The 15,560-nt window shown below is 47.4% G+C and overlaps 1 protein-coding gene across 25 annotated transcripts in view; it reads right to left on the bottom strand.

Annotated features, from left to right (window-relative positions):
- Positions 1–627: 627 nt before the first annotated feature.
- The window catches only part of DYM (dymeclin), a 411,382-nt gene continuing 396,449 nt past the window's right edge, over positions 628–15,560 (bottom strand). For all 25 annotated transcript variants that reach the window (XM_001151222.8, XM_009433974.5, XM_024350839.3 and 22 more), the window contains one exon: positions 628–1,030. In XM_001151222.8, the coding sequence (XP_001151222.1) occupies positions 881–1,030 (150 nt within the window). In that variant the 3' untranslated portion in view covers positions 628–880. The remainder of the gene's footprint in view (positions 1,031–15,560) is intronic.

The raw sequence follows: 15,560 nt of genomic DNA on the forward strand, positions 1-15,560 counted from the left end.
CTCACTTTGTGGCTCAGGCTGGAGTGTACTGGCACGTTCTTAGCTCACTGCAGCCTTGAACTCCTGGGCTCAGGCAATCCTCCTACCTTAGCCTCCTGAGTAGCTAGGACTACAGGAATGTGCCATCATGCCTGGCTAATTTTTAAGTTTTTTGTAGAGATGGGATCTCACTATGTTGCCCAAGCTGGTCTCAGATTCCTGTGCTCAAGGGATTCTGCTAATTTGGCTCCCCAAAGTGCTGGGATTACAAATGTGAGCCACTGTATCTGGCCCATATTCTTTTTTAAGAAAAGATGCAGAGGTGTTAAATATTAATATCAAATTGTCCAGGCATGGTGTTTATGAAATTATGTGCCCTCTGACAGGCAACCAAACACACACGACTTCATTTCTTTATTAATTCCTGCCTCATCATCTTTTCTCATTGATGCTCCTTAATGTCAAAGGAATCTCTCTCTCTCACACACACATAAGACCAAAACAAATATCTTGAACATGCAAAAAAATAGTCTACGCTTTTGAATAGTGTGCACTGTTGAATAGTGTGCACTGTTGAAGTGTGATGTGCCTAAGGCAACAGGATCTTGGGAAAGCTCTAGATTTTTGGCTTCGAAATAAAACTGCATGTTGAATAGCAGGTTTTTACATTTATTATTGTTGTGTATTTCCTCCCCTTTTTGCACTACTATCTACGCTGAGTTATCTATTGCCAACTGGCACCAATTCTCCAAATCAAAGTGTGTGAGGAAAACACACTCGTGCAATCCTCTTTAACAGAAGATACACCAAGTAACCTGTCTGTCTACTTCTGTTACCCAGAAATAAAAGAACTTGAAGGGCTGCTTGGCTGGAGGGGTCCGGGTGGGAGAGCATCCTGCCCTCAGTCGGAATCCATGGTGAACAGCTGGATGTCCTGTGGATTCCAGTACAGGCCGACTGCTGAGTTGTAGACAAGAGACCAGACATAGGGGATAAAAAACTCCTCGGGCTGCTCCTCTTCCACATATTTGAATTTCAATTCTGGAAATTTCTGCAATGAAAATAAGATGATTTTATAATCCCACAGTTCCATGCACAAGCAAAAGTGGTGAGAGTTTGCAGGTGGTGCTGTGGTGTGCGGGGAGCCCACCCACCCCTGCCAACTGGTCACAGGGCGTGAGAGCTCTGGGGCTTTAAAATATTTCAGCTATCAAATGGCTCCTGAGAAAATGTGAATTACCGATGGAGAGAGCAAGTAACACAATGGGTCCTGGTTGGCTAATGTCAGTTTGGCTGATAGTTCCCTGCTAGGGACCCCAGCAGTGGTTAAGGTATGATGAGAAATATCCTAGCTGAGACATGGACCCTGCCTGGGAGGCAGACAAGGCTCAGGCTGATATTCCCCAGAGTGCAATGCCAGGGACTGGCTTTTGAGAGGCACTGTCCTCAGGGTTCCGCCATTCTGGAGGTGAGGACCTTCCCCTTCACAATCCTGAGCCCTGACCTGAAGGGGTAGGCATGTGCCACCGGTGGAGGGGGGCTACTCTGGAGGAGCGGGGGTCTGGGGTGGCCAGCTTTCTTGGCCATAGCTTGGCCTCAGTCTCTTCCTCCCTGGAGGCAGGAGCAATGGCTTTGGCTTTGCGGAGAGGGAGCCCGAGGCTGCTCCTCATGGAGTCTGGGAAAAGGCCTAGGCCTGGCTCTACAAACACATCGCAGGTGCCCTGGTCTGCAAACTCCAGTCTTCTGTTATGTAAGGAGTCGTGCAGCTCAGTGGCCTAAGGCAGCACTTGCGTTTTAGCACATCACTGGAATTTGGGCTTTTGATTTTCTACTTTTATTCCTGGCCTATTTATTCCAGCCAGGGCAGAGGAAGTGATTCCACTTTCAGCAGCTTGAGGAGTGGCTAGAGTCTACCGAAGGCCCCTGGCCCTCTCCTTTGCCAAGGCGTCGCTGGCAGGAGTGGCTGCAGCTTGGTGACCCTTGTCCCAGGTTGGGTGGGGAGAGAGGGGACAGGGTCCTGGGAGGAGGAGGACAGTGGAAGGCTGAGGAAGAGGGGGCTGAAAGAGAGGAAACCACACACTTCCCCACATGCATCCACAGCCACACTTATTATACTATACTGGAAGACATGGCCCATAGGGCAGAGAGGTTTTTATCTGTTTTGTCAGCTGCTGCATCCCCAAGGATATTAGCCAGGCACTTAATAAACTGATGAGTGAATGAATCAATGAAGCAATCAACCAAGTATTGAGGGCCAACTATGTCCCAGACACACTGTAGATGCTTTGTATGTATTATCTAATTTAGTCCTTCTTATGGGAGTCCATTCATTTGTTCATTCACTCATTCTTCATTCTACTGACTATCTGCTGGCAGGTGCCAGGCAGGCACTGTGTGGGCCAGGGCCTAGAGATACGGGGGTGCGGCAGCCAAACCCAGCTCCTGTTCTCATGGAAGGTAAATCTTCATGGAGGAGACAGAAACAGCAGCAGCAGCAACAAAAAACCAATAATAACAGGGCAGCAAGGCAGGGAAGGACAAGGAGCCAGAAGGGAGGAGGTGGCAGCCAGACGAAGGGGAGGTGAGCTCCCCTGGAGGGCCCCGCACAGGAAAGGCCTGGGTGTGAGGCAGGAGGCACAGCATGCTGGAGGCTAAGGAGGGGGTGGGGGAAGAGCACACACCGGGGAGCAGAGGCCAGACTGGGGAGCTGCACATAAGGTCCCGGAAGCCTCTGAGGGGCCTGAAGGCTACGGCATGAGAATGGCACTGTGCAGTGGCTGCTCCCATCACAGCAGGGAGAAGTGGGGGGCACGGTGCAGCAGGCAGGGGCAGGAGCCTAGTCCAGGGAAGGGGGAAACAGGCCTGAACTAGGATGATGCTAGCTGGGTGGATTTAAAAGATATTTAGGAAAGGGGAGGAGCAGGTAGAGGAGCTGCATGCGCGCACACACACACACACCCACACCCACATCCCCACATACACACCACTCACATAGACACACACACAGACACACCGAGGCACGCACACACAGATAAAACACACAGACACGCACACATAGACACACACACCACAGACTCACACACATAACACAAACACAACACAAACATCCATACCCACAATATATAGACAGACACAGACAACACACCCAGACATGCGCACACACACACACACACCAGACACACACAATACACACACACCCAGACACGCACATACAGACAATACAGACATGCACACATACACACCACAGACAAAACACACAGACACAGACACATATACACACACAATACATACAAAACAGATACCCACACACTCACATGCAGACACACCCACACACACACAGACACACACACAGACATGCACATACAGACACACACACACCAGACACACAGACACAACACACACAGACACACACAGTAACAAGAATTTTAAAATAACATTTACAGTGATTAAGACTAAAAGCATCTGGACCAGGTATAGTAGCTCACGCCTGTAATCCCAGCACTTTGAGAGGCCAAGGCAGGAGGATCACTTGAACCCAGGAGTTAAAGACCAGCCTGAGCAACCTAGCAAGACCCTATCTTTACAAAAAATTTAAAAATTAGCCAGATGTGATGGCGCATGTCTGTAGCTACTCAAGAGGCTGAGATGGGAGGATTGCTTGAGCCCAGGAGTTCGAGGCTTCAGTGAGCTAGAATCATGCCAGTCCACTCTAGCCTGGGCCTAAGAGTGATATCCTGTCTCTAAAAATAATTAAACCAAAAAATTAAATTTGAAAAATAAATTTAAGAAAACCAACTAAAAACATCTAAGTGCTGGATCTTCAGAGTTCCAGAATGATCAGAGAGGAGCAGAGTGAAGCAGCAAAGACTTTGTGGCAAGAGTTACATCTTGAACAAGTGTGTAAGAATTCCTAAAACGGAGGGTGTTCTGGCCATTGATGTAACTTCAACACACAGCCCCCATCTGCTATGGCTTCAGTGATCAGCAGCTCCCCACTTTGTGGCTACCAGACTGTTTATATAAATAGACGCCAAGCTCTAGCACTACCTAGGCCTAGATCTCCCCACACCCTGCACCCCCACACTGCAGTCCCCTTTTCAAAAACTACTAGTTCTAGTTCAATGAAACCTGTGCCTTTTCAGACCATCAGTGTTTCCTTCCAGCTCTTTGCCATCATCAGCGCAGGCTGGAAGTCTCAGTGTCTGCTGATGATGTTGCTCATGACTGCAATGGAGGGGACAACTTCTTTAGCTGGGCTCTTTGGCTCAGTCTGGCTGACAAAGTTTGATCAGCTCAGGATGTGGCACCACTTCCAGCACTTGCTGACACGAGCCAGAGTTCAATGAGGCCCCAGCTTTATTTTTCTTTCTTTATTCTTTCCCTCCTCTCAGCTGACACCTAAGGCCCCCAGCTTTCTACTCCCTCCTCGTCCACTCCTGAAGTCCCCTTGCACCCCACCTGCCCTGCACAGTGCTCTCTGGGTGTTCCCTAACTGCTGGTGGGGCGGTATCCTAGGGCCTGGAGAGTTTGGGAGCCTCCTCATACACTGTGTTGATTCCAGCCTGACATGGGGTTCTCAGGTATGTGGGTGCTTAGAGGGAAGTCTTTGTCATGGAATCAGGTGTCTAAGAGGTACCAACACGATGATGTTCTTTTCTGTGAAAAATCTGCATTTGTAGCAAGAGGGGGGCAACAAGTAGCTCCCACCGACCCGCACTCCCCATACATCATGCCGTCTGAAGCTCCCACGGCATCCTGGTCAGTCACCAAATGTCCCGCTGAGGCCAGTGCCAACCCCATGAAGAGAAGGTAACTCGGAGCTCAGAGAGGCTAAGTGCTCGGTTGCAAGGTCATGCAGCCTGCTGGAGTGGAGTCAGGTTTAAAGCCTGGGTCTGACTGTGTGCAAAGTTAGTTTGAAAAGTGACATCAGAGTTCTGGCCACCCTAATGCTTCATCCTTAAATTTGATTCTCTTAGGCTCCACGAAACCCTTCTGGGTGTGAGGTACAGAGCTCAGCACGCTGCTGGTCCTTAAAAAAAGAACCACATGAGGGCAATAATCACGAGAGGACTGTGGTGCTATGTGAAGAAGAAATGAAACTCATCCATGATAATGGAGACGAAAATCCTAGTTCTTAGGACGGCCTCAAACTTTAGAAAACCTCACACGGACTCAGGGAGAAGAGAGGGGCTAGGTGGGGGTGCAGAGTCCCCCAGTGGCTTGTTTTCATTGGAATAATAACATCTTACATTTCTATGTGGTAATGTCGCTGTTAAAACGCACTTCTCATTGTTAGAAATAAAAATGACTCAAAGATGTGAAAGCTTTTCTCCATTCAGTGACTTACATGGGGGTTTTCCCATGAAGGCCTTAGGAGAGGCTGTGAGGCAGCTTATGCAAGGCTGCTTTCCGCATCTCTAAGGAGGGTGGAATGGGAAATAAAACCAATACACTGTAAACTGCTCTCAGAAGAATTCCTTCCAGCTGAATTACAGAAACTTAGGCAAGAGCTGCTGCTAAGTTTATGGGCTAGCAGTAAGTTTTCCTGCCCTCATGGCTTTGGGGAAACTCTGATGACTATTCCGCTAGAAGGAGTAATGAGTCAAAGACTGCCCTTAAATCCTGCAAAAGAGGATCTGGGAAAAATACCTGGCACCCCCATGACTATCCTTCCCACCACCTGGTACAACCAGAAGTGAAAATGCCTCAAGTTGATGTTGAAACAATAACTCATCTCACCCTCCACAAAGGCACAGGACATCTCTCAGCAACAGAGATCTTTCCTCTAATCGGAAAGTACACTCTTTGGCTGGTAGTAACTATGGCTTTCAAATGTTGCAAACAAAATCTCAGGAACATCCAGTATATAGCATATGATAGTACACAAAAATGGTATAAAATAGTATAAACTTTATCTGTCAAGAGAAGACGTGTAGATTTTATTATGAAGTTATTCTTCAAGCTGATCATTATTTCCATAGAAGTTCTCCATAAAAATAATAAATTCTGAGATTATACCTAGCATTTATAGCTAATACAATTGATTACCTATTATATGGCAGGCATATTCAAAGAATTTACATATAGTTACTCATTTCATCTTTGAAACAACTACAAAAAGCAACTCCAAAGGCAGGCAGATAATTTGAGTTTCAGCCCCATCTTTTCCCATTCATTCACTCAGTAAATACTTACTGAGGGCCTAGTGTATAGTAAGCACAGGACTAAAAATACAGCCACTAGGACACATGGGGTCCCAGCCTTCAAGAGCTAAAAGGCCAGTCCTTATTAGCTGAGTGACCTTGGACTAGTCTCACATCCTTGCTCAGATCAGGCTCTTAAGGTTTACTATACTCTGAGGCTTGGAATGTAACCACCCTTCCTACTTCACAGAGTTGTACTGACAATCGGATGAGATAAGCCACGTGAAGGGCTTGGTATAGTACCCACCACAGAGTAAGTACTTAATGAATGTTGGCTATTATTACTGACATTAAAATGACATGCAAGTATAAGGGATGCTCTTATAATGTTCTGTAATCAAACCTAAAGACTAGACATACTATGATGTTTACTATGGCCTGGTCATAGCGAAGTCTAGTCTTTAGATGTGATTACAGAGCCCATTTCTCTTACAAGCCCATTTCTCTTATGCACCCAAATGGATACTTCTCACTTGGCAACTGACTCTTAATAATAGAAATAAGCCTCCCTGCATGAAAACCAGACACAAGTGCTGACAAATGGCTTAAAGGCACTGAGCTCATCTTCATCAACATTTTTAAAGAACAAAGCTGTTTCAGTAAGAGAAGGCAGGTGCTGAAGAACTGCCTTCTTTCTCTGTCTCAGAGTCAGGCTCAACTGGAGGGGAGAAGATTGGCCCTGGAGTGGGTTTATGGTTATGATAAGGTGGACAGAGAGGTAACTTCCTTTTTCTTTTTTTTTTAAGATGGAGTTTCACTCTTGTCGCCCAGGCTGGAGTGCAATGGCGCGATCTCGGCTCACTGCAACCTCCGCCTCCCGGGTTCAAGCAATTCTCCTGCCTCGGCCTCCCTAGTAGCTGGGATTACAGGCATGTGCCACCATGCCCGGCTAGTTTTTTTTGTATTTTTAGTAGATATGGGGTTTCTCCATGTTGGTCAGGCTGGTCTTGAACTCCCGACCTCAGGTGATCTGCCTGCCTCGGCCTCCCAAAGTGCTAGGATTACAGGCATGAGCCACCGCGCCCAGTCCAGAGGGTAACTTCTACAGTGTATGTGACATTAGGCTTTTGCAATCTAATGGGGTAACTAAGAAGGGTTTACCATCTATGAAGGGGTAACTTCTGCAATGTATGCGACCTAGGTGTTTACCATCTTCCTGTAAGATCGTGCAGCACGTTCAACAACATCCAGCATGGCAGCTAACTCCCTGAGCCACACGGGGCTGCGGGGGCTGTGGTTGACCAGGAATGAAGCCTTCTGCTTGAAGTTCACAGACAGCCCAGTAGGAAGCTCAGTGGAAATGACTCTGACTAGAGCTGCCATGTACCAGGCACTTCCTGCTTCACTAATGACCACCCTATAAAAAACAAAAGTGGCCTCTCTCGGCTCACTGGCTTATTGCCTTCACAACACTCAGTGCAATTGGTGCTTCTCTTATTTGTTGACTTGTGCACCATTTGTTTCCCCAACTAGAACAAACATCGGCTCTAAGAAGGCAGGGACCTTATGAGCATCTGGCATGTCACTGACATCTTAAGGCACGTTTGCTGAATGAGGAATTAAATAAATGAACGAATGACGTAAAATCTGCACAAAAATCCTGTGACACAGGTATTATTCACTCTATTATAGAGATTTAAAAAACCAAGGCCCCAAAAGAATAAGTCACATGAAAAAGAGGCCACAGCAGTGAGTGGTAGAGCCAGAAGCTGAAAGAAGCTCAGGCCTTTCCTCTGGAGCCTCCCCAGGGTCAAAAGGGACCTAAGTGTGCCCTTAGAATGTCTGTGGCCAACGTGGACACTAGGTTTTCATGTCTTTCAAGTAATAATAATGAGCTTCAGATGTTTCTTCAATATCCTCCTAACCAACAACTCACTTAACCTTTTGTGGCCGTGTTTCCTCACTGTGAGTGATGGGGTTGATCACCAGGTGAGCCCAGGCTGGGGACAGGAGGCCTTGGCTCTGTCTTGGCTCAGCAGGTGGCAAGCTGGGCAGTTTGGGGCAAGTCATAGCATTTCTCGGGACTCAGTTTTCCAGCCTTGTGAAAAATGAAGGACCTTTGAGCTCCTTCCAATTCTGACTAGGTGTGGTTTTATGTTTAGACCAATAAGGTCTAAAGGTGTATTCCCTGCCATGCCTCTAGGCTCTGCAGGGTTCACTTGAAGAAAGGGTTGAATGGGTTGGGCCTGGGTTCAGCTGCAACCCTGAAGTTAAGCATTTGTTGATTTCTACTTAGACAGACTTTGCACTGGAGATGGTATCTGAATGTCCTGGAGGTTGACAATAGACATTTTTAAAGGCTAAGGCTCCCAACTGCTGAAAACAAAGACAAGCTTGAAGCTGCTGTTGAGCTGCTCTGTGGCCTGGGAGCTCCCAGCTAAGTGGGCTGAAGTTCCAGGCGCTGCCCCCGTCCGTGCTGGCTAGTGAAGGCCTGGTCCCCTCCACAGACTGGGTTCCCAAACTGCTGTCTCCCAAGTGTGCACTACTGGTCATGGGGGGACCGAAAGAGCGGGTAGAGAGAGCAGCGTGAACACACAGCCATTATTGGAAAACCTGAACATGCAGACAGCACTGTGCATTCCCCGAACCATAGCGCCAGCTCCTCTCCCACAGTGAGCAAGGGAGCAGAGAGATTGTTCCTTAGGGTTGTTTGCCTGTAACTTTTCACCAGCACCTAAAAGATTCAGAAAGGGGAATCGCACTCTGTTTGTTATTTATGCATGTTCTCCAGGACTGGCTACACAGAGTAAACACCTGGAAGCACACGGTAAGGAGCTTCCTTTTTCCTGAAGGGAGCTGTTTGTAAGGGCAGTGCTTGGGAACACTTTAAAAGGGTGAACACTAGGCATAAATCATAAAAGAATTTTGAGAATGTTATTCAGTCAACCTGGGTAGGCCCGAGCTGAATTTAATTTGACCCCCTCTCCGAATCTACCTGTCCATCTACCTCCCTATAGAGAAAGCCAGCATGGTTTGAGACTTAAATAGCAATTCTTAAAAATATGTGCTTCTCCCTCTAAGATGTCTTAGAAGTCTAAAGTACTAAGGAAAAGAAAGACAAAAGGTTTAATTTAGCACTAAGGACACTGGGGACACATTTTGTCAGGACTGAGTCCAAGAAATGTCAGTCTGAATGTCAAATCAACAACCTAGAAAAGGTCACTCTTTCCTTTATGTCCCTTTGTAGAGAACAATGATGCCATCCTGTGAGGCTAAGGGAAGTCCAACTTCTTCACTTGAGAGTGTCTTCATCTCTGCCATGGCCAACAAACCCTCTTGGTGGCCCAGGGCCCCGGCTGCTCAGGTATTGCCAGGCCCTCTTAGCTCTGACATCCGTCTGGCTCTTCTCTGCCCACATCTTCCCTCCCTTGGGCTTCTCAGAACCCCTTTGGGCTCTAGCTAGTGACTCTCAGGTCAACGTGCTTTGAGGACTTAGACTAAAGCTCTGGGAAGGCAGAGGAGGTGCCTGGGAAGGATCGGGGGCTTGGATCTCATAGTCATGGCAGGAATTCAGCTAGAACTGGCTGGCACAGGGCAGGGCACTGGTTATCTCAAGCTCAGGCTACTTTGGTGAGGAGCCCCTGGCTTTCACGCTTCTCTTTCAGAGATACTTGTCCTGTGACACAGCTCAACAAGGAGAGAAAACTCATCCCTCAAGCTTGTAGCTTGGTCTCAATCCAAAGCTACTTACAGCAATCCTGTTGTTTTGATTTTTGGAGCCAGAGGTAATGCTAGACTCTCAAGTTTGGCTGGAATGTTTTTATCAGCTCCAGTGAATCAACCTACCACAGTGGGACATCCGGATGCCCAGCTCAGAGACAAAGCAAGGGTCTGGTTTGGTGGTTGAGACTTGGGTGCAACAAGCAGACCAAAAGCCTGAAAGCCGTCTCTGCTGTCAGTCATGTGATCTGGTGAAAACCCACAGGAAGTTCAGGGAACAGATGGAGGGCACAACTGCAATAATTTTATTACCACGAAAGTTCAATGGAGTTTTCCCCCTTCCACCTAAAGATGATATAAGATAGCATCAGAAACTCTAGCAAGCACCTGGCACAGGTCCAGAGTCTAATACAATTTAAAATCCAATAGCTACATAGCAGATTGAAAAAAAAAAATTCAAGACCATATTAAGCCTCTGAATAGACAAGGGAATGGGAGATTGCTGGTCGCAAGGCAGACCAGTAACTATTGGCAGATGGCACAGGTCAGGAGTGATGGGTTAGTGACTACAGACAGCATGTGCAGGGCTTGTGGTGGGCAGTCCTGCTCAGATGAAAACTACACAGGTTTGGAGATCCTGTCATAAAATAGCAGAGGACGCATTTACATTCTTTTTTTAATTCTGGGGGTGAAGGATAAATTTGGGGATTACGTAGCCTCACTATCATTCCTCCTCCATATCCTATTGCTGTGTAACTTTAGTTCATCAATGATGAGTCCTTAAACCAAATGTTGGTGGGCTTCAGCTAAACAGGAGGCATTTGCTTGGCTGTAGAGGAAAGAGAGGAATAACTTCTGCTCCTTGAACAGGGTGCGTCAGTTAGCGGGAGGAAACAAGAACAAGCGGGGAGCATGACCCAGGATGGGAGGTGGGTGGTGCTCCTGGAGGATGCTCTCCCAGGTAGTTCTGGCGAACACTGGGGCCAGGAGGTTTTACGTGGGCTTGGACAGCAAACTCTGGGGGAAATAATGAATCATCAGTTCAGCTAAATTGTTGATCAAGACTGAAGTGCAGGCTCTTCCAAGTGTAATGGAGGGAGTGACAAATCTATCAAATATTATAATTTAACAAAAAGAAGATAAGCACTGGTCTATGAATAACATCAGCAATGAATGTGGAAAAGTTTCATTTTATGTTAATTTTACAATTAATGAAGAACTTTATTTGTTTCTTTATTGAGACGGAGTCTTGCTGTGTCACCCAAGCTGGAGTGCAGTGGTGCGATCTCGGCTCACTGCAACCTCTGCCTCCCGGGTTTAAGTGATTCTCCTGCCTCAGCCTCCCAAGTAGCTGAGATTAGAGGGGCACGCCACTACGCCCGGCTAATTTGTTGTATTTTTAGTAGAGATAGGGTTTCACCATGTTGGCCAGGCTGGTCTTGAACTCCTGACCTCAGGTGATCTGCCCGCCTTGGCCTCCGAAAGTGCAGGAATTACAGGCGTGAGCCACTGTGCTGGGCCAGAACTAAATTTAAAATATAGAAAATTATAAAGGACCACTTAGTTACAAGTTAAGAAACACAAAGTTAAAATTAAGAAACCCATCATGAGAGTGGCTCAAAAGACAGTTGCAACACATTGCATATCTAGGAACACCATGGCTGGCGACACAAAGGGACTTGGGCAGGGGGTCTCTGGGCACTAAGTTACCACCCAAGAGGGGCACTTACAAGGTTGGCAGACACGGATCCTGAGCTCGGGAAATGGTTTCACCACTGTGGAGTGTCCACAAGTGACACTAACAGTTTTTGTAAGTAAGGGTGAAAAGACTCTTCGGGAAAACATGGAGGATATAAAGTGGAGCCCCATGCTCGGGACAAGCTCTCCACAAACCATCGTATCATTGGCTAGAACTGGAAGCCCCCTTGAGTCTGAATCTTGAGCAAATATCCCTGGTAGGACCTCTGTCACAGACCCAGGCTAAGGGGATTCACAGAAAGGAGAGAAACTTAATCTTCGGTTTTCAATTTCTCTCTCTTTTCTGGGGGCTGGTGGGAAGGTACAGACTCTCCTGCTGCCTTGGTGTGTGGGCAGGGTTGTGACTTGTGGAGACAGGGCTGGGGTGGGTGTTGCTGGAACTGCATGTGGAGGGACCCTCTGGAGCAGACAGAGGCTGACAGCACCCTTCTGGGGCCGATCTGCAGTGAGGTGTGGCTAGAGGTAAGTTTGGAGAGGTGGGTGGAGGCACGGAGGCAGCCTTGAGGGAAGCCTGTTCACCTGGGAAGCCTAGAGTCGAGGGGACAGATGGAGGACAGAGACTCGTGATCTAAAAGCCATCAGCTGCGGGGCACCAGGTGAAGTTGCCTACGTGTCAACTCCTCAGGAAGGCTGACTGCATCACTGAGTCAAACTGCCTGATGCAAATCAATTCCTACTTAGGAGGCTGGGAGAAGGAGAATATTTTGATTCCAAGGTAGGAGATGGGGGCAAAAGTGGAGAATTCTGCTGTCTGTCTTCAAAGATGATGATACTAATGAGAGACAGAATCTGAATACAAGGTGCCAAGAGTCCTTCCTAACCCACAGCAGTGATGCTGTCTTTGAGGTTCTCAACAGATTGGGTGGGATCCTGCCCATTAGTAGCCCCAGGCCAAGCTGCAGAGCTTCCCAAAATGCCAAGGGCCAAATGGGCAGAATGCTAAACGAAAGCACAGCAGCATGCTGTGGGTGAGTAACCTGAATTCCCCTTCTTGGACAAAGGTCTCCCCACCTTCGTGAGAACGGGAAGGCAAAGACTACGATGAGCTGAAGCCTGGAAAGGCTGGGTGAAGAAATGTTTCCCTCCAGCGTTCCAGGAAATATCCTGGGAGGGCTCACACCAAAAGATGAACAAGCAACCAGTGGCTGACTCTAATGGAACAACGGCTCCCCACTGCTGGCCAGTGAGGATGGAGGTGGTGACGCTGCCACGGCAGCTGAGGCGACTCAGCCCAGCAGCCACGTGAGCCTGGCTAGGGGAAGTGAGTAATGAGGGGGCTGGGGGAGGTGCAGGCTGAAGGAAACTTTGGGGTTTCTCAAGTCGTTCCTGTCTCTTCAGCTGTCACCCTCTGCTCCCACTTTCCTGAAATGGAGGCAGGACTCTTCAGACAACTCAGAGACTCAAGAGCCACCAAATGGGCTCAGGCCCTGCTTTCTGCTAGCATTGCCACAGAGCCCCTAAAAGCCACTGAAGACAGGCCATTTTCATTGACACTGTCAGAGTAGAAAAGAAAGAGAATACTTGAAACTCTGTTTTCCAAAACCAAAGTAGAGAAAGCTAATAAGCAAGGGACAGGTGATGTGATCAGAAATCAAACAGGATTTGGCTCTCAGGCTACATGCCACTGAGGAGAGGAGAATCTTCACAGAGGGCTAATGAGTGTAAAAATATTCGTATTTGTAAGCTGAAACAAAGATTGAATCTCCATTAATAAAAGCCTATTCTTTTTCATTCATGATTCCTGCTTTATTTATTTTATTATTATTTTTAAAGACAGAGTCTCACTCTGTTGGCCAGGCTGGAGTGCATTGGTGCGATCTCGGCTCACTGTAGCCTCAACCTCCCAGGCTCAAGCGATCCTCCCACTTTAGACTCCCTAGTAGCAGGGACTACAGGCGCATGCCACCACAACTGGGTAATTTTTTTTTTTTTTTTTTTTTTGTATTTTTAGTAGAGACGGGGTTTCACCATGTTAGCCAGGATGGTCTCGATCTCCTGACCTCATGATCTGCCCACCTTGGCCTCCCAAAGTGCTGCGATTACAGGCGTGAGCCACCCCGCCCGGCCACACCTGGGTAATTTTTGTATTTTTTGTAAAGACACATTTTTGCCACATTGTCCAGGCTGGTCTTGAATTCTGGGGCTCAAGAGATCTGTTGCCCATCTCAGCCTCCCAAAGTGCTGGGACTACAGGTATGAGCCATGGCCTGGCCCAATTCCTGCTTTTACCCTTTCCTGTACAAAAAGGCATAGGTCGTAAGTTTCATATCTCAGTGTGTTAGCAATGTAAAACCTGGCTCACCATATCCAAAATAGGGTCTTGATCTGGCCTTGGGCAGGCTAGAAATTTAACTGCACTGGTATAAATCCATGTGATCTGAACTTTTTTTTTTGTAATTTTCTTATGAAGGGAGCAGTTTCACAGTTTACAACTTTATGAACTAGCAATAACACCATGGGCAGGATAGAGGGAAAGTACATTCAGAGGTGGCAGAGCCGTGATGCTGACCAATCAGACAAAGAGACCGCAGAGAGGAAGGACTTCACCTCTGCAGACTGCTGCTCCTTGAGCCCAGGTCTCTCGTGGACACTGCTCAGGGGCTGGCTCAGGCAGGGCCACAGACGAGCATGCACAGTGTTTCCCAGGCAGGCCTGTGGCACGATGGGGTCAGAAAGAGCCAGGGCAAGGGAGCTGGGAGTCATGCTCATTCCCACTTGCCCCACATGTTAACTGGGGCGGGGGGTTTGGTAGTGGCCCAGGAGTCGCCCTGCCCCATTGTTCCTAGTCTGACAGCTGAAGCTGCACCAGGCACACCACCATGACATCTGCTGTCTTCCTCTCCTCAGCCTAGACAGGCTGGAAGGCAGAAGAGCAGCAGGCAGCTGGCATTTCATGCTCCCCATGGCAACTGTCGCACTGATCAATTACTTTAAATTTCAATAAATACCATGAAAAAGAAGTGTAAACTTTTAAGACTACCATGTACCTCTCCCATTTAGGCTATGAATGGTATCATGGAAGGAAAATTCAAGACGTCTGGATTTTAGAGGTGGCTCTGACACTAATAAACTTGGACAAACCATGTCCCTCTTTGACACTTAGTTACTTCATCTGTAAACCATTACGGCTGACGAGGTCTGCTCTGACTGGTGGAGACTGGAACTGAAGACTGACTGTGATGTTGAGGTGGTGCGGGCAGGGCTGAGAGGCCCAGTGAGGGCCAGGCACAACTGCTGGCTAGACTCTGTTAGCACCTTGCTCTGACTTCTCCAAGCAGTCCCAGAGAAGGGCCTCAAAGGAGTCCATCTTCTGCCTTGGAACAAGGTTCAAAGCCAAAGGACAACTGGAAAATACAAGACCTTTCCCTTCTCTATCATGATTTTTTTCAAATCAATGCCCCAGAAGGCAAGTAAAACATCTGTAGATGAAGCATTTGGAGATCTCTAGTCATTTTCAAAACAAGGAATTAAGAGCAAGCACTCATATTTTATAACACAGGCTCCAATTTTGCTAAATTTACATTTTTTTTCTTTTTCTTCTTCTTTTTTTTTTTTTTCCTCAGAGGCAGGGTCTTGCTCTGTTGCTCAGGCTAGAGTGTAGTGATGTGATCATAGTTCATTGCAGCCTCAAACTTCTGGGCTCAAGTGATCCTCCCGCCTCAGCTTCCTGAGTAGCTAGGACCACAGGTCTGCACCACCATGCCTGGCAAATTTTTAAATTTTTTATAGAGATGGGGTCTCACTATGTTGCCCAGGCTGGTTTTGTGGTCAAGTGATCCTCCTGACTTGACCTCCACAAAGTGCTTGGGTTACAGGTGTGAGCCACATTGCCTGACACAAATTTACATATTTCAATAAAGAAAGACACACTGCTTATCTCTTAAGGGACCAATGATAGATAATTCAATTTGTTATACACTGTAAGCATGAAAATTAAACAACATTGAGAGTTACCTTGGA

This window comes from Pan troglodytes, chromosome 17, assembly GCF_028858775.2.
Source record: "Pan troglodytes isolate AG18354 chromosome 17, NHGRI_mPanTro3-v2.0_pri, whole genome shotgun sequence".
Taxonomy (NCBI): domain Eukaryota; kingdom Metazoa; phylum Chordata; class Mammalia; order Primates; family Hominidae; genus Pan; species Pan troglodytes.